This window comes from Chiroxiphia lanceolata, chromosome 15, assembly GCF_009829145.1.
Source record: "Chiroxiphia lanceolata isolate bChiLan1 chromosome 15, bChiLan1.pri, whole genome shotgun sequence".
Taxonomy (NCBI): domain Eukaryota; kingdom Metazoa; phylum Chordata; class Aves; order Passeriformes; family Pipridae; genus Chiroxiphia; species Chiroxiphia lanceolata.
The window spans coordinates 2828355-2847591 of NC_045651.1; the positions used below are offsets into that span (position 1 = coordinate 2828355).

At 54.9% G+C, this 19237-nt stretch overlaps 2 protein-coding genes across 2 annotated transcripts in view; both read right to left on the reverse strand.

Moving 5' to 3' along the window:
• The window catches only part of LOC116794583, a 14688-nt gene extending 1097 nt beyond the window's left edge, over nt 1-13591 (reverse strand). The window contains exons 1-3 of the mRNA XM_032703356.1: nt 11115-13591; nt 1376-4253; nt 6-64 (exon numbers count right to left, since the gene is read on the reverse strand). Of these exons, the coding sequence (XP_032559247.1) occupies nt 6-64; nt 1376-4253; nt 11115-13591 (5414 nt within the window). The remainder of the gene's footprint in view (nt 1-5; nt 65-1375; nt 4254-11114) is intronic.
• An 81-nt stretch (nt 13592-13672) lies between these two features.
• On the reverse strand, nt 13673-18425 carry LOC116794584 (protocadherin gamma-B5-like). Its single transcript, XM_032703357.1, has 2 exons — nt 15788-18425; nt 13673-13936 (listed from the first exon to the last, which is right to left on the reverse strand). The coding sequence occupies exons 1-2, from the start codon at nt 18248-18250 to the stop codon at nt 13673-13675; spliced, it is 2727 nt and encodes a 908-aa protein (XP_032559248.1). The 5' UTR covers nt 18251-18425.
• Between the last annotated feature and the right edge of the window lie 812 nt (nt 18426-19237).

Consider the following 19237-nt stretch of genomic DNA (forward strand, 5'->3'; position numbering starts at 1 on the left):
CCCACCAGCGCCATGTGATTTTCTTCTTTAGATCGCATTGTACGCCTACGTAGAACAGGCAGTTCTACAGGGACGGTAAACAAGAGCCAACTACCATTCAGGCTGGAGCCCAAAATGAGAAATAACTGCACAAAGAGATTAAGGAAGTCAAGGTCAAAATAAAAAAAAAAAAAAAAGAATTATCAAGCCCCCTAACGCTTCCATTTCTGCAGATGCCTTCAAGATGGGAGAGGACACGGCAGAGGAGGAAAATGCAGTAGGGAGGAAAAATATCAAACGTCCCCTATCATCGAGGCACACACACTTTCGTTTGGTAGTCCAACACTGAAACAGCATTAACCAATGGGGTTTTGTTAGGCTGCCACAAAGTTAAAAATACATCACTTCGGGAAAACGAGATACTGAAAGAAAAACGTCAATCCTATTTTCCTGAGCTAGCCTTGTAGAATTAGGGGAAGTCATTCTACATATTCGCCCTTCTCCGTTAATAAACCATAATATTTCATGCAAGTTACATTGTCAGACGCGTTTTCATCTGAATCTGAAACTTTCTGTTCTGAGTGGAAAATGAAGATAGGCACAATATCAATCGGAGCTTCACCACTGTTGTCCCACATTACGCAGCAGAAGTTGAACGGCAAGAACGTCCCCGATGAATCCACACGTGACAGAATAACACATCAGGTAGCTGAGGAGGAGAGAAGTGGCGGGTCACAGGGCTTGCTACTAAAACAGACGCGGCACAGTATTATCCAACTCTTTCAAAGAAACGCAGGTCAGCACTAATCACTCCAGCAGAGAAACCAAGATGAAGAACCCACTGCCGCCAGCAACCCCTTACGAAAGATTCAGAGAGAAAGGGTGCACGAGCTTACAGACCTGCGGTTCAGCAGTACCAAGGGGTTTGCATCAGAGAAATAAGGTCTGGAAAAAATAAGTCCGACTCAGTAGTACTACCATTTCTGGGAAGACAGATGACAAAGGGTGGGGTGGTGTTGCAGAATTTGCAACACGAAAATAGCATTAGTCAACCAGGTCCAAGTACACCAGTGCGGGAAAAGGAGATCCGAAGAAGATATCTCAAAACCCAAGCGTCCACCTAATTTTTCGTAACACAAGATCAGTAATTTCTTGCGTACACCGCTACTAGTTCTAATGAGAGCTGTGGTCAATACTTTTCACGTGAACCAGAACCTGTTAACATCTAAGCAGCAAATGGAGAGACTGGCTACTTGCTGCGTGTAGAACCAGTATAAAGTATTTAAGTCGTTTCCGAATTAAAGAATCCTAGCAACATGTCCCGGGAAAATCGAAGGGCATAAGGGATGCCGGCCCAGAGGCTCAAGGAAAAGAGAGAACACGTGGATATACACACCTGCGGTGCATGGAGGTCGGTGGGTGGCTGTTCCACGACGGCGCTGCTGCTCGGACTCGGTTTCTCGCGGGGCTCCCCGGCCACAAGCTCCTCCGCGGGCACGATGGGCAGCGGCGGCGGCGGCCAAGCGGCCTCGGCGGCGGCGCGGGGCGGAGCCGCCACGCACAGGTTGTAGGAGTAGGGCAAGGTGCCCTCGCAGAAGTCGGCCGGGAAGGCGGCGCCGGCCAGCGACAAGCGCTGCGCGCCCAGGCAGCGCAGCACGGCGGGCGGCCCGGCCCGCCGCAGCCGCGCCAGCACCAACAGCGCCACGCTCAGCACCAAGAGCGCCGACAGCAGCGCCAGCGCCAGCACCAGCCAGAACTGCAGCTCGCCCGCCGCCTCGGCGCCCGCCGCCCGCTCGCTCAGCTCCGGCAGCGCCTCCTGCAAGCTCTCGGCCAGCACCACGTGCAGCGTGGCCGTGGCCGACAGCGCCGGCTCGCCGTGGTCCTTCACCACGGCCACCAGGCGCTGCTTGGCCGCGTCCCTCTCCGACACGGCCCGCGCCGTGCGCACCTCGCCGCTCTGCAGCCCCACGCGGAACAGCGCCGGCTCCGACGCCTGCACCAGCTCGTACGACAGCCACGCGTTGCGCCCCGCGTCCGCGTCCACCGCCACCACCTTGCCCACCAGGTAGCCGGCCGACGCCGAACGCGGCACCACCTCGAAGGCCGAACCCGCCGAGCCCGGCGACGCCGCTCCCGATGCCGGCGGCGGGTAGAGCACCCGCGGCGCGTTGTCGTTCTGGTCGAGCACGAAGACGCGCACCGTGGCCGTCGAGCTGCGCGCCGGCGACCCGCCGTCCTGCGCCCGCACGGCCACCGCGAACTCGCGGCACTGCTCGTAGTCCAACGAGCGCTGCGCGTACACCGCGCCGCTCCGCGCCTCCACCGACACCAGCGGCGCCGCGCCCGCCGCGCCCGCGCTGCCGCCCGACAGCCAGTAGCTCACGCGCCCGTTCGCGCCCGCGTCCGAGTCCCGAGCGACAACGCGCAACACCAGCGCGCCCACCAAGTTGTTCTCCCGCACGTACGCGCTGTACGACGCCTCCTCGAACACCGGCGCGTTGTCGTTCACGTCCGACACCTCCAGCACCAGCTCCCTGCTGCTCCACAGCGACGGGCTGCCCCGGTCCCGGGCCACCACCGTCACGCGGTGCTCGCACGCCTGCTCGCGGTCCAGCGCGCTCGCCGTCACCACCTTCGACGAGCCGCCCGACGACGCCACGAGCGACAGCGGCGCCTCTCCCGACAGCTCACACGACACCTCACCGTTCTCGCCGGAGTCTCTGTCCCGAACTTTGAGTAGGGCCACCACGGTGCCGACCGGTGCGTCCTCGGGCACGGGGCTCGACAGTGACAGAATGGTGATCTCGGGCGCATTGTCGTTCTCGTCTATGACGTCTATCTGCACTTCACAGTGACCAATGAGTCCGCCCCCGTCCCTGGCTTCCAGACCGAACCTGTATTTAGTCGCCTCCTCGAAATCGAGGGGCCTCTCGGTCCTGATCTCACCACTCTCTTTGTCGATAGAGAACGACTCGCGGATCCCGGCCGGGATGTTGCCAAAGGAGTAGGAGGCCCGCCCATTGGAGCCCGCGTCTGCATCCGTGGCCCGCACCTGCAGCACCAGCGACCCCGCCGGCAGATTCTCTGCCACTCGCGCCTCGTACACTCTTTTGCTGAACACGGGCGGGTTGTCGTTGGCGTCTGTGACGTTGACCCGGATCTGGACAGTCCCGGACCTCGCTGGGTCTCCGCCATCTACTGCCGTCAGTATAAGTTCAAAGGAGCTCTGCTTCTCCCGGTCCAGCGCTCTCTCCAGCACTAATTCCGGCTGCGTTTTTCCACCCGGAATTTGCTCCACGGCCAGAGAGAAGGACGGGTTGCTGCTGAGTTGATAAGTAATCAGGGAATTACTTCCCACGTCCGCATCTCGGGCCATCTCCAGAGGAAAACGAGCACCTGGAACCGTCCATTCTCCGATCTCGAGGTCCAGGGCATCCTTGCTGAAGACCGGGGAGTTGTCATTCACGTCCTCAATGGCCACCTCGACACGGAAGACGTTGAGCGGGTTGTGCACCAGCGCCTCGAAGCTGACCGAGCAGGACAACGACTCGCCGCACAGCTCCTCCCGGTCCAGCCTCTCGCTCACGTACAGGTTCCCGTTCCCCTCGCTCACCGTGAAGTATTGCTTGTCCGCGCTGAGGCGCAGCTTGCGCGCCGGCAGCTCGTGGGCGCTGAGCCCCAGGTCCCGGGCCAGCGGCCCCACCAGCGAGCCTCTGGGCAGCTCCTCGGCCATGGAGTAGCGGAGCCGCTCCGCCGCCGCCCGCCAGCACAGGCCCAGCAGCACAGCGCCCAGCACCAGCGCTCGCCCGCCGCCCGGCCCGCCGCTCGCCCTCCGCCCGCCCGACATTGCCCACGGCGCTCGCTCGCCAAGCTCGCCAGGCTCCTGCCGCTGCCCTGCCTCCCTCGCAGCCGCTCCGCGCGGCCGCCGCAGCGCCCGACAAAGCGCACCCAGCCCGCCGCCGCCTCCAACTCGGACGCCTCTGCTGCCCGCGCCGCGCCGCCTCTCGCCTCTGCTGCCCGGGCCGCTGCCGCTCTGGCCCGCACTGCCCGGACGAGCCAGCAGCCGCCGGGGACAGGACGCACCGCCGGCCGCCGCCGCGGCTCCAGCAACGCTCGCCGGCGGCCAACAGCGGCACCCGGAGGCGCCGACACAACACTGCAGCCGCCTCACGCCCGCCACCAGCGGGGACCAACTTTGGGCCCTGCTGGGGCTGCACCGCCCATGGGGTCTCTGTTCTGTTAGTAGCAGCGAGCGCCAAAGTACTCGCTTAATGCTAAGTAGGAGCCCTAATGATTACAGCAGCAACTGCAGTCCTATACAGAATTTTTTTCTGTTGGTTTCTTTTCTAGCTGCAATAGACATATAAACTACTATTGTACCTTACCAAAGACTTTGGCATCTTGTGGTGTGCATTGGCACGAATCTTAAGAAGGAAATATTTCTTGCAAGGCAATTATGTGTTTCCAGATTGTTTCCCTCATGCACAGGCAGAGAACTGAAGCCAGAAGTAGATTGTTCACATGCTTTAGAATTCATGGGTTTCACTGGTATCTGAGATACCACTTTTCTAGCTTCTCTAAGTAGAGGGTGTAAGTCAAAAGGAGATTTACACAGTGCTAACACTTGGAGAGAAATGTGAAGCCTAAAGTAGCAGAACTGCCCTCATGACACTACATACCTGGCACAGGAAAATTAAGTACAAAGCAGTGTAAGCTCTCTGCCCTCTGTCCATCCTTACACTGACTCTTCTTCCATCCATAAAACCTCCTGTGTTTTTGGTGGAAACTCAAAAATCAGGCTTGTTTTAAGAACAGATTTCACATTTCCATTGTTTTGATTTTGTGAACCTCCAGGCAAAAGTCCCATCACCTGGCCAATCCATTGTAGGACCACAAAATCAGCCAAAAGATTTCAAATGAATTCTGTTCGTTCATACACAGATCCCAAACCTCCATCTGACCTCATTGGGGCTGAAGCTACAGTGCTGTGTTTTTCAGTTGCTTTACCAGAACTCTGCCTTAGAAACTCATCCCCACAGCACCTGAAAACTCATGGAGGCTCAAGATGTAAGCTAGGCAAGGTGCAGTGATTTCAAAGGGCTAGTAGGTCTCTCCTGACTGGATTGAATGACTTTACTGAGCATCAGAACATCAGAAATCCCTGGCAGTTGGTAAACCAAATACCCCCCACTGCCACACATGGCACTGTTCATTCCCTACTGTGGCACATCCAGGCTTGTGCCCTGTAGGAAATCACACAGAGAGTCACCTAATTGTGTGCCCCTCAGAGACTTAAGAATCCCCAGAGAGTGGGATTGGCCAGCAGCACTTCACAGTTACCCACTTGGATTAAACAATGGGAAGGGCTGGGTGCAGGTTCTTCACAAGGTCCTCTCACTCATTTCTGAGCATTTCTAATAAACAAAATCAAAAGCTCCAACTGAACCAAATTAGGTAAATACTGGACACCTGCAATGTACAGGTGCTTTGCCATCTTTAAAATTCACTCCACTGAAGTCTGAATGTACAAGTGAGGCCCTAAAATCTTACTCCTGTATAGTAGTGGGTTTCCTTTCTGTTGAAAGGAAGATTCACAAGAATTTAGCTGTTCTTGTGAATTTTCTACTTCATGGTATATAAATTTCCTGTGAATAAGAAGCTGCAAGGGCCTTATGAAAGGCCTTTGATCTGAACAGAAGTACTTAGGAGAGACCCTGTATTAACTTCTGCTTCATTTTCCTCACACACAACATTCTCTCTTCATTTGGGTCTCAACTGAAGTCACTGTTTGCTGCAAAAGAGCCCTCACAAGTGGGAAACATGAACCATGATCTTCCAGGAAACAAAGCCTGAAGTAAAATCCAAGGTGGAAAACACAAAGACCACATTTATGAACTTCTTATCAAAAAGTTACTTAGATATGTAGATGGAGAAAGGACTTCTCACAGCAGGAATTCTACCCCTCTGTTGTTTTTCTCCTCACTCTCCAACCCTGCACAACTTGCAGCTTTGATTTGGACATTCAGAATTTTCCTAAACCTCTTCTAGAGGATAATGCATCACAATCATATAAAGAAGGGAAATTCACTTGATCTCCACCATTCGGAGAAGAAACATAAGTTTTCAAATGCACAGAAGTGACAAATGGACAAACTAAAAGAGGAATGGTCATTGGGCAGAGACTGCATCATCAAACTGTGCACTTTGGGGGAATCTCTGCACCTCTTTGATCACATGCCCTGATCCACAAAGATGTGACTTCTTCTTAGGTCATCTTTACATCTGCTAACCCCTGACAAAATTAGAACACAGATGTACCCCTCTCCTATCTCCTACTTCCTCACTAGCTGTAACATGACAAGGAAATAAAGTCAGACAAGCAATGAAAGGAAGCATAAACTCACTAGGCAGGCATGGAAATTCATCCCTGAGAGCACCAGGAACCCATTGAGGACTCAAGCTGTAAATGTCACCCTGAAGTCTTACTCCAGACAAAAAGTATGATTTTATTTTATATGAATAGGTTAATTATTTAATATAGTCAACAGCTCTCATCAGTTTTCCTACTGTGTGGCCTGCTCACCTCTCACTAACAGGAAGTCCTACATTTACAGGTCTTATTGTGGGCCTCTTTCTCAGCCTGTCTTCTGAAAAAGCATAACAGATTCTCTTTAAGATTCTATTTCTTCTTCTTCACATATAAAAAATTGTCTTGGGTAGTCAAAATAAGTATTTGCTGCTAAACAACACCCACAGTTTCAAATGAAAAAGTACTGATCAGAAATGGGGGAAAGGAACCATGACCTTCCAGGAAACAAAGGTCTGAGCCAAAGTGTAGTTACAACTGGGAAGAAACTCTACATCACAAAGTCATAAGGAAGATATAATTTTGAATAAAGAGGTTTCAAGGAGCAGCAGAGTGACACAGTGAGCATCAACTCAGGCCTTTCCCACCACATGCAATTTGACTATGAGCCAACCACTTTATCCCATAAACACAACAGCCAAACTGAGCTGTCCTTGAGCTCTTCATGCGAGGCATCAAGACTGTGTGGAAACGATCTCCCATTGAAGTGGGATGGCTCACAAGGCTGCTCCTCAAGGCTGAAAGCCCTTTTACCAATGACAGAGCTTTCTTTGAGTCCAATTTCACCTCTCCCTCAAGTGTAGCTGGACTGCCTGCCACGTGACTCTCTCCTTCAGCAGGCACATCTCTTGGGGTTTGAAACTCCTCCGGTGAGACTAAGACACTTATCCTTACCCAAGGCACTGAGAATCCTTACCCAAGGCACTGAGAATCCTTACCCAAGGCACTGAGAATCCTTACCCAAGGCACTGAGAATCCTTACCCAAGGCACTGAGAATCCTTACCCAAGGCACTGAGAATCCTTACCCAAGGCACTGAGAATCCTTACCCAAGGCACTCACAATCCTTACCCAAGGCACTGACAATCCTTACCCAAGGCACTGACAATCCTTACCCAAGGCACTCACAATCCTTACCCAAGGCACTCACAATCCTTACCCAAGGCACTCACAATCCTTACCCAAGGCACTCACAATCCTTACCCAAGGCACTCACAGTCCTTACCCAAGGCACTCACAGTCCTTACCCAAGGCACCGACAATCCTCACCTGCAACAGATCTTTACAAAGTGGATGAAAACTAAGTACAAATTCAATGCATGCAGCTAATTCCATTAAATACAAAGCCATTGTCCAAGTCTAAAACTAAGATTGGACCTGACTGCACCTAATGTCCATCAGTAGCTGAGGTAGCAAGACTGTCCACTCTGAAATTTGTGACTCAGTGTGAGGGACTCCCTCACTCGTTTCAATCTCCAGTCTCGGTGTAAATAATTCCAGGTTGATTCTGAGTCAATTCTCCTTTGTGTGTTTCATCCAGGTGGTAAATAATAGATATTGCACCCAGCCACACCTAAGATCCATCAGGAGTTGAGGAAACAAGGGGATCCACATGATAACAATCCTTTTTATATTTCAACACTGAAAGTAACAGAGAGAACCTTGCTATCAAACTTTGTTATGATGCATTTCTACAACATATTAAAGCCACTTTTGTTAATACCTCTGACAGGGAAGCATTAAGGAATAGAAATCACTCATTCACAACATCTAGCCATGCATCAGGCCTCTAAAGGCAGAGTTATTGGACAAATATTATCAGAGGACTGCAACTGCCTTTCAGGACAGGGAAACTCAAATCACAGAGAAAAATTACACTGACCTTGACACCAGGCAAGAAATCAAACCATTGATCAACCAAAAACACATTGACTCACATGTTTTCCTGGTACAAAGCCAGCCTCTCACCCTCCTTGCTCTGCATTCACAGCCTCTTTCACACCATGGACAAATCCAACTTCTGACCACATGTCAACCACAAGTGACAAAGCAGATGGTTCATTCAGCAAGATTTTAGGGAAACAGAAATCTTTGTCTTGGCAGCTGAACACCTTCAAGGTATGGAAGAGAACTCCTCCTGCAGCCTGAGAGTTTGAACAGATCTCTCTGGTTTTAAGAACTATCAGCCAAACTGAGGCCCACTTTTAGAACATGAGAAGAAACACGAAGGAAAAAAGGAAAAATGGGAAACTCGCAATAATGTAGGACTCTTACCTTAACATTTCCACATATAACTGTAGCAGGAAGAGGACTGAGTATCAAGAGGTACAGCTCTCCGAGTAATTTCTTTGGAAAGCAGGGAAAACACACAGGAGCACGATTATTGGATCCATATAAGAGCCAGGGGAAATGGAACACTCTACCAACCTTTTAGACATTCCTAAGTACACCACAGCAAACGCTTCCACCTGCCCTGGGTCTGTGCAGACAGAATGTTTCAGCATGTCCAAACATGATGGAGCAAGGCAAGCTGCCCTTTGTAGACAGAAACCATTGGAAGAAAATTTTCCTATATAACTTCTCCTTATGGAGAACAAGGATCACAACACAGATCCAACACATGAGGCATTCTCTGCTCATCACACTCATTTCAAGAAACCTGAAATGTTCTAAGGGGCATAACCAAGATGCAGCTCAGTTAAAGACTGAGTCACCAGAATCGACTCAAACACACCATCGTTCTTCACCAGCACATGGACATTTTGGAAGAATCTGCCACCTTTAATGCAAAGTTTATGTCTTTATCCCAGAACTACCACTCACAGGAACGGCCGCATTGGACATGATAGAGGATAAAGTAAGTGACTTCCTGGCACATACTTCAAATAACAAGCCCCAGACTCAGAAATTCCTGACAAATAAACCTCCCATCCATAGATTCCCACCAATTTTAATACCAACAAAACATCATTAGTGACTTCATACGAGCAAGAGCCACTTAATAACATCTGAAGGGTTGGTCAAGACTGCAGAAAGATTAGTCCAACCACAATGAAACTCTACACCACAATCTTACAAGGGTCTAGAGCTGGAAAAAGTCACATTTCACACAGCAGTTTAACACATAGAACCCCTGAAGCATGGTTGCCCTTCCATGGGTATTGCTTGCAGCCAAATTCATCAGGGGATTGTCACCCCCTTTCTGGACACAGGAAAGGGGCACTTCATGTCAGTGACACAAGGCCTTGGCACCAGGCATGACATGAAAGAATCCCCAGAGTGCTTTGGGGGCCAGTCTCTCTCTCCTTGATTTTGCACTGACTTCTCACCACGAGTAGGTGAAAAGCAAGATCAGTGATTCTAGTGACATTTTCAGATAAAGTTTTGGACACACAGGCCCACCTTTACCTCATCAAGACAAAGAAGGCCACAGTTTAATTACTCTTTACAGGGAGTGTCACGGGCAGTAGGAAAGGAAACTGATGAACTCACAACTTGTCACTGTTTGGAATCTGAGCCTATTCATTTTATCTAGTCCAGCAATGGACCCTGGGAATTGAAAAAACACAAGCTTCCTATCCACCAGTATCTCCTCACACACAGCACCTGCAGGAATCTCCTCAAACTCATTACAGCTGGCATGGTTGTCACTGATCTTCATTATTTGCAGATATACTGTTCTAAAAGAAAAGTTGCACAGACAACTTCTCCTGCCCATGGCTGATATTTGACTTCTCATCATGTGCATGTGAGAAGACGCTCCCATTAACATTTTAAGGAAACTTATCTATGAAAGTCTTTTCCTTTAGAGATGTAGCAATGAAAGGCATGTATGGGACAGTCAAGGAAATGTAACAATGTGATCAGATATTAGCAAATACAAAGGCCCAGCTTGACATCAGTACAAAGAAGACAAGAAAATAACATCTGCAGAAATGAAGTGACCACATCATGCTCTTCTAAGTTATGGCACTTGGAGAAGATGCATAATCCAGGTATTGAGCAGGGATGGAATCAGTTTCCTTCTCTCAAAGCTCCCAATTTGGCATTTATCATTAGTACGTATTAAGCAATTAGTTAAATACAAAGCATTAACTTGTAAACATAGAGCAGGAACATCCCAGAGCTCTCAACACAGCTGGAGTAATGTCTGTTAGGCCTCATTTACTTGGGAAGGAGAAAACCACATCACATTATAGCACAGAGAGGCACCGAACTCTTGTTTCCTTTGACAGGCCTCACCCACAGGTACCAGGATCCTCCTGCCACTCTAAACTTGCATGTTGTTTTTTGACCATTATATTTTGCAGGCACTTTGAATCAAACAGTGAGTTATTCAGACCATTTCCTGTCAACGTGCACCAGGAAAACCCATGGGCTTCACATAGGTATCTTTACAACTCTGTACTACGGGAGAAGAAATATTTGTTTGGCAACTACATCTCACTGAAGAAATATCAAGACCCTAAATGTAAAAGAGGAGCTGACCTTCAGGAGATTCTGGCTCAGTAACGATCCTGTGACACAGTAACAACGTCACAAAACACAATCCTCTAGCCAAGAGCAGTTTCCCTTCTTCTGCCTCCCCCATAAACTGGAAGACTAAGACCGGATCCCACGTCCATCACCGCAACACAAAAAGCACAACCAATCAGCAAGCACATCGCTGAATGAAGTTTTGCCTTCCTTGACAGCAAACCCTCGCTACAGATCACGGAAAATAAAAGGCAAAAGAGGCAGAAGAAACCGTCACGGACATGGTCTAGTACGAGGAACTCACCGGGGGAGGGGCGGGGTCCGCGGGGCGGTCACCAGCAGGTTCCTGGTCTCCGAGCAGCGGCGCGGGCTCGTCGGGCGGCGGCCGGGCCGGCAGGGTGTGGCAGCAGCTGTCGGTCGAGAAGCGGAGGTGGCTCTTGCGCGAGTCGTCCGTGAGAGACACGTCGTGCGAGTAGGAGTGCAGGAAGGCGCGCACGCCGTCGATGCCCACGAAGTGCGTGGCCGGCACGCCGCGCAAGGCGCCGCTGGCCGCCGCCAGCAGCTGCTGCTGCGAGCGCCGCCAGCGCCGCAGGCGCAGCGCCAGCAGCAGCAGCAGGAAGGCGACGAAGAGGCACGACACGGCGGCCACGGCCAGCACCAGCCAGCGCGTCAGGCTGCCGCCCGCCTCGGCCGCCCCCGCCTCCGCCTCGGCCCGCGCCGCGCTGCCCAGCTCGGCCAGCAGCTCGGCCACGCTGTCGGCCAGCACCACGCTCAGCGTGGCCGTGGCCGACAGCGCCGGCCGCCCGTGGTCCTTGACCAGCACCACCAGGCTCTGGCGCGCCGCGTCGCGGGCCAGTGGCGAGCGCGCCGTGCGCACCTCGCCGCTGTGCAGCCCCACGCGGAACAGCCCCGGCTCCGTCGCCTTGGCCAGCTCGTACGACAGCCACGCGTTCTGACCCGCGTCCGCGTCCACCGCCACCACCTTGGCCACCAGCGCGCCGGCCTCGCTCGACCGCGCCGCCAGCTCCACGCCCGCCCAGCCCGAGCCCGACGCCGCCGCCGCCGCCGCCGCCGGCGGGTACAGCACCTGCGGCGCGTTGTCGTTCTCGTCCACGATCACCAGCCGCACCGACACGTTGCTGCTCAGCGCCGGCGAGCCGCCGTCCTCCGCCCAAACCCACAGCCCCACCTCGCGCACCTGCTCGTAATCGAACGAGCGCAGCGCGTACAGCGCGCCCGTCTCCTCCTGCACCGACACGTACGACGACAGCGCCGAGCCCCGCACACCGCCCTCCCCCAGACGGTACCGCACGCGCGCGTTCTCCCCCCAGTCCGAGTCCGTCGCCCGCACCCGCAGCACCAGCGCGCCCGCCACGTTGTTCTCCCGCAGCCGAGCGCTGTAGCGCTCCTGCAAGAACACCGGCGCGTTGTCGTTCACGTCCAGCACCCGCAGACACAGCACCCTGCTGCTCTGCAGCGACGGACGACCGCCGTCGGCCGCCCGCACCGTCACGTTGTACTCCCACTCCTGCTCCCGGTCCAGCTCTCTTGCCGTCACCACGCGGTAGTAGCTGCCCTGTGAGCTCTCCAGCCGGAACGGGACGCTCCCGTCGATGGAGCAGCGCACCTCGCCGTTGGCCCCTGAGTCTCGGTCTTGCACCTGTAGCAGGGCCACCACCGTCCCCGATGGGGCGTCCTCAGAAATCTCAGTCAGCGCCGACCGCACCGAAATCTCGGGCACGTTGTCATTAACGTCTGTCACGGTGATCGCAACTTTCGTCATGTCGGACAGGCTGCCGCCGTCCCGTGCCTGCACATCCAGTTCGTACGAGTCTCTCTGCTCAAAGTCCAGGCTTCGCAAAAGCGTGATCTCCCCAGTCTCGGCGTCCAGCTGGAAAATCTCCGAGGTTTTTTTTGCATTTGTTTTCAATGAATATTTCACGTGCCCGTTCAGACCCTCGTCTGCGTCTGTGGCCGTGACGGTGACGAGGGTGGAGCCCACGGGCACGTCCTCCGGCACACGCACCGTGTACTCCGCCTGGCTGAACACGGGCGCGTTGTCGTTCGCGTCCAGCACCGTCACGCGGATCCGCGCCGTGCCCGTCCGGAACGGGTCGCCGCCGTCGCTCGCCCTCAGCACCAGCTCGTGGAACGCCGCCTCCTCCCGGTCCAGCGCCTTCGCCAGCACCAGCTCGGGACGCTGATCCCCGCCGGGGCCCGTCTGCACGGCCAGCGAGAAGTGCTCGTCGCCGCTCAGCTCGTAGCTCTGCAGGGAATTCCGTCCCGAGTCGGGGTCGTGAGCCCTGGGAAGTGGAAACCGAGAACCTGGGGCTGTGTTCTCGCTTATCGTCTCCTCCTGCTCTATTTCCTTGAAGTTTGGCGCGTTGTCGTTAATATCCCTTATTTCAACTTCGATTTCATAAAACTTCATTTCCCCCTCCACTATCACCTCACACCGCAGCACGCATTGCTCCAGACTCTCACACAGCTGCTCTCTGTCGATCCTCTCGGCCGTCACTAAATGTCCCGTCTTCCCGTGCAGAACGAAATACTGCGTCCTACCTTCGGTGACAACGCGGACGCCGCTGTCTCGGAGCTCCGGCATCTGCAGCCCCAGGTCCTTGGCCACGTCGCCCACGAACGAGCCCTTGGGCATCTCCTCGGGCACCGAGTAGCGCAGCTGCCCCCACGCCGCCTCCCAGGCCGCCAGCAGGACGCCCCAGAGCAGCACTCGCTGCCGCCGGCCCCAGCGCCTCCCAACCGAGCACATCTCCGCCGCCGCACCGCCGGCACCGCAACACCGCCGGTAGATCCCCGCCGCCGATCGCCGATCCTGCTTGCGCTCGCCTTCCTAACTGCCGCTCCCGGCTCCTGTCGCCGACCACTCTGCCTCTCTGTATCTCGTATCCGCACCGCCGGGACGATCGGAAACAGACCGCTTCCCGATCCAGGAATCCAGCGATCCAGCGATCGAGCCGGGCCGCAGCGGGCGGGGCTGCAGCGCTCCCACCTTCCTCTCGCTCCTCTCGGTCAACAGCGGCACCCGCAGCCTCCTCCCGGCACTGCACGCACCGAGCACTAACGAGCTCTCTCTCTGCTCTGCTTTGCCCACGGGCTGATCGCGGGGACGGGATATTCACCGCAGAGACCTCTTGTCCCGTCCAGCCTGGGCCTCCTGCTTTTATCTGTCCGAATTCTTGTTTTATTCTCGACCTCATCACGACCGGCAGAAAAGCAGTCGCGTTTCGCGAGCGTGGTGTTTCTACCTCACGGGAAAAGCCCAATTTGCTACAGGCAATATATTTAAAGTAAAATATTTTGTCTTATTTTAATGTGTAGAATACTCTTAGTTCTACCCTATTAATCCAAAAGCACCATCTTCAACACGAGTTGAAACCGCTTGGCTTGAGTGACTTGTATGAGGACAGAACGAAAAGACTCGGAGATACAAAACGTGATAATCAAACACACAACTCTGTCTACCGTAAAATCGGAGATATCAAGCTCGTTAAACTAAGTGGCCGGAACTTTGCTTTAAATTTTTCACTTTATAAGGAAGGTGGTCTAAATGAACTACTGCACCACGACTGGCTAAACCAGGCATTTAAAGGCGGAAGAAGGCAGGGATCTAACATAACCCCGTGGAGTTTGGCTGCTCAGCCACCTGCCAGGTGCTCTGCGATTCATGTGAATCCCTTCATGTGAACAGAGCACAGAAGGAAAATCCCCTCAAAGATCATTATCTCGCACCCTCCGGTTCCACAGTGGAGGTCACCGGAGCACTCTTCTCTGACTGTACTACAGCTACCCCAGAATCGGGATGTACCTGCAGCGAACCTGGACAGAATCATCTGAATTAATACACGTGTTCATTTAATGAAATCATTCTTTAGACACAATAAAAGGCTTCAATTTTCTCAAAAAATCAAGGTGGAAGGGATTGAGTCTTGTTGGTAGACTACTCTAAATCTTTCTTACTCCAGTTGCCTTGACATATTTTCAACGAAATAGTGTAGGACACTAGGAGAAGTAGAGCTCTACACCCTAAAATGTGGCACCATGGATAAATGTTCAAATGGACTTGATTCAAATGCCTAAACTCTCATTTAGCAAATGTCCTTGGTATTTGATATGTTTTTCAGATCTTACCGATGTATCCTTGCAAACAAAGATGTAACAACCACTGAAAAAAAATGAGAACAATATAAACAAGATGCAAGGTATCCTTTCTGCAAAGAGGAGAGATAGAAGAAGAAAAATGTCTATTTTTCTCCCATATTTGATCCCATTCTACACCTTCATTTGTGTATGAAACGAAGATCAGGAATGTTAAAAAAGATGAAACTACCAGCCAGGATAGAAAAACGTTGTTAACAACAGTTAATCCATCCCACTACTGATACTATTCCTCCCATTTCTGTAGCAGCATTTCCACCAGAATACGTGGGAATTCTCTCAGAAGTGATGAAGAAACTGTCACTCTCCATGCATGTCACCCTGAGCAAGTTGCCTTTGAGATTATAATCGTGAAAAAAAAAGAATTAACGAAAGAGTTTTTAGTCCGCCATCTACTAGATCCAAGCACATTATATCGGAACAAATCACTTAGGAAGGAAAAATCCGCAACACTGCGTGCCACTCCTATTCTTTCAAACCTGTCATACAGATACAGCACATCTCCCTCTATAGAGCGAGGATTCGCCTTCACCGTTATTACTAATACAATTTAACACAACAAAAGAGTTCTATACAACAACTTTCAGTTGCACCTGAAACTATTACCAGCGAAAAAACAAGAACTGTCGCATTAAATGTGTACTCTTGGAGAAAGGAGTGATCGCGCTTTTTCATCACCTGATGGAGACACGGACCAGCACTCCCCACCCAGACCATCCCCGAAAAGCCAAAGGAAAGAGGACAGTGTTTCCTTTCTAAAGGAGAACAGCAAGACGTGCGGCTTACATACCTGTGGTGCGTCGGGGTCAGTGGGCAGCTCTCCCGGGACGGCGCTGCTGCTCGGACTCGGCTTCTCGCAGGGCTCCCCGGCCACAAGCTCCTCCGCGGGCACGATGGGCAGCGGCGGCGGCGGCCAAGCGGCCTCGAGGGCGGCGCGGGGCGGAGCCGCCACGCACAGGTTGTAGGAGTAGGGCAAGGTGCCCTCGCAGAAGTCGGCCGGGAAGGCGGCGCCGGCCAGCGACAAGCGCTGCGCGCCCAGGCAGCGCAGCACGGCGGGCGGCCCGGCCCGCCGCAGCCGCGCCAGCACCAACAGCGCCACGCTCAGCACCAACAGCGCCGACAGCAGCGCCAGCGCCAGCACCAGCCAGAACTGCAGCTCGCCCGCCGCCTCGGCGCCCGCCGCCCGCTCGCTCAGCTCCGGCAGCGCCTCCTGCAAGCTCTCGGCCAGCACCACGTGCAGCGTGGCCGTGGCCGACAGCGCCGGCTCGCCGTGGTCCTTCACCACGGCCACCAGGCGCTGCTTGGCCGCGTCCCTCTCCGACACGGCCCGCGCCGTGCGCACCTCGCCGCTCTGCAGCCCCACGCGGAACAGCGCCGGCTCCGACGCCTGCACCAGCTCGTACGACAGCCACGCGTTGCGCCCCGCGTCCGCGTCCACCGCCACCACCTTGCCCACCAGGTAGCCGGCCGACGCCGAACGCGGCACCACCTCGAAGGCCGAACCCGCCGAGCCCGGCGACGCCGCTCCCGATGCCGGCGGCGGGTAGAGCACCCGCGGCGCGTTGTCGTTCTGGTCGAGCACGAAGACGCGCACCGTGGCCGTCGAGCTGCGCGCCGGCGACCCGCCGTCCTGCGCCCGCACGGCCACCGCGAACTCGCGGCACTGCTCGTAGTCCAACGAGCGCTGCGCGTACACCGCGCCGCTCCGCGCCTCCACCGACACCAGCGGCGCCGCGCCCGCCGCGCCCGCGCTGCCGCCCGACAGCCAGTAGCTCACGCGCCCGTTCGCGCCCGCGTCCGAGTCCCGAGCGACAACGCGCAACACCAGCGCGCCCACCAAGTTGTTCTCCCGCACGTACGCGCTGTACGACGCCTCCTCGAACACCGGCGCGTTGTCGTTCACGTCCGACACCTCCAGCACCAGCTCCCTGCTGCTCCACAGCGACGGGCTGCCCCGGTCCCGGGCCACCACCGTCACGCGGTGCTCGCACGCCTGCTCGCGGTCCAGCGCGCTCGCCGTCACCACCTTCGACGAGCCGCCCGACGACGCCACGAGCGACAGCGGCGCCTCTCCCGACAGCTCGCACGACACCTCACCGTTCTCGCCGGAGTCCGGGTCGTTCACGTTCAGCAGGGCCACCACGGTGCCGACCGGCGCGTCCTCGGGCACGGGGCTCGACAGTGACAGAATGGTGATCTCAGGCGCGTTGTCGTTCTCGTCTATGACGTCTATCTGAACTTCACAATGACCGGTGAGTCCGCCCCCGTCCCTCGCTTCCAGACCGAAGCTGTATTTATTCTTCTCCTCGAAGTCGAGGGGACCCGCAGTCTTGATCTCGCCACTCTCGCTGTCGACAGAGAACAACTCGCGGATCCCGGCCGGGACGTTGACAAAGGAGTAGGACACCCGCCCATTGGACCCCGCGTCCGCATCCGTGGCCCTCACCTGCAGCACCAGCGACCCCGCCGGCAGATTCTCCGCCACTCGCGCCTCGTACACTCTTTTGCTGAACACGGGCGGGTTGTCGTTGGCGTCCGTCACGTTGACACGAATCTGGACAGTCCCGGACCTCACGGGGTCTCCGCCATCCACTGCCGTCAGTATAAGTTCAAAGGAGCTCTGCTTCTCCCTGTCCAATGCTCTCTCCAGCACTAATTCAGGCTGCGTTTTTCCACCCGGAATTTCCTCCACGGCCAGAGAGAAGGACGGGTTGCTGCTGAGTTGATAAGTAATCAGGGAATTACTTCCCACGTCCGCATCTTGGGCCATCTCCAGAGGAAAACGAGCACTGGGAGAAATTAATTCACCGATCTCGAGTTCCAGGGCATCCTTGCTGAAGACCGGGGAGTTGTCATTCACGTCCTCAATGGCCACTTCGACACGGAAGACGTTGAGCGGGTTGTGCACCAGCGCCTCGAAGCTGACCGAGCAGGACAACGACTCGCCGCACAGCTCCTCCCGGTCCAGCCTCTCGCTCACGTACAGGTTCCCGTTCCCCTCGCTCACCGTGAAGTATTTCAGCTGCTTTTTGCCGGCAGATGCCACCTGCAGCTTGCGCGCCGGCAGCTCGTGGGCGCTGAGCCCCAGGTCCCGGGCCAGCGGCCCCACCAGCGAGCCTCTGGGCAGCTCCTCGGCCATGGAGTAGCGGAGCCGCTCCGCCGCCGCCCGCCAGCACAGGCCCAGCAGCACAGCGCCCAGCACCAGCGCTCGCCCGCCGCCCGGCCCGCCGCTCGCCCTCCGCCCGCCCGACATTGCCCACGGCGCTCGCTCGCCAAGCTCGCCAGGCTCCTGCCGCTGCCCTGCCTCCCTCGCAGCCGCTCCGCGCGGCCGCCGCAGCGCCCGACAAAGCGCACCCAGCCCGCCGCCGCCTCCAACTCGGACGCCTCTGCTGCCCGCGCCGCGCCGCCTCTCGCCTCTGCTGCCCGGGCCGCTGCCGCTCTGGCCCGCACTGCCCGGACGAGCCAGCAGCCGCCGGGGACAGGACGCACCGCCGGCCGCCGCCGCGGCTCCGGCAACGCTCGCCGGCGGCCAACAGCGGCACCCGGAGGCGCCGACACAACACTGCAGCCGCCTCACGCCCGCCACCAGCGGGGACCAACTTTGGGCCCTGCTGCGGCTGCACCACCCATGGGGTCTCTGTTCTGTTAGTAGCAGCAAGCGCAGAAGCTCTTGCCTAATGTTTAGCATGAAACCTGAAGATTTTAGTTACAACAGTAGTCTTATATCGCAAAGGGATGGTGTGGTTGTTAGCTACCACAATGTTAAAATATTATTATGCTCCACCACAGATTTTTACATCTTGAGGCCTTAGCTGGCAGAAAAACTAATAAAGAAATATGTGTGGCAGAGCAGTCATGGTGTTCCCTTAGGAACAGTCAAAGAACTGAAGTAAAAAATCTGAAAATATTCTTGCTCAGATGGTTTAGAGATTATGTGTATCACTGGTTCTTCCAGCACCTGTGAGAAAAGGAAATCAGTGGGCTAAACACTGTGTAGATCCAGAAGCAGAGTGTTCACTTCCAGTGCAGTTAAGACATGTCAGTTTGTCTAAAGTCCTGTGCCTATTTCAGAGGGCAAGGGAGAGGCAGAAGGAAATCCTGGAAGATCCAATATCTGCTCTTCCTGCTTTTCTAAACTCTATCATGTCATGCCAAACCTGCAAATCTTTTCCGCTTTTGATGATGTTTCATCCTCCTGCCCATGTCCTCACCGATGTCACTGGACACACCAGGCAGGAAA

Bases quoted from the DNA above. Each gene is read 5' to 3' on its own strand.
- LOC116794584 (XM_032703357.1), bottom strand. From the start codon at position 18,250: ATGTCGGGCGGGCGGAGGGCGAGCGGCGGGCCGGGCGGCGGGCGAGCG. The intron at 13,937-15,787 runs GTATGTAAGCCG...CCCCGCGATCAG, and splicing joins CTGACCCCGACGCACCACAG to CCCGTGGGCAAAGCAGAGCA.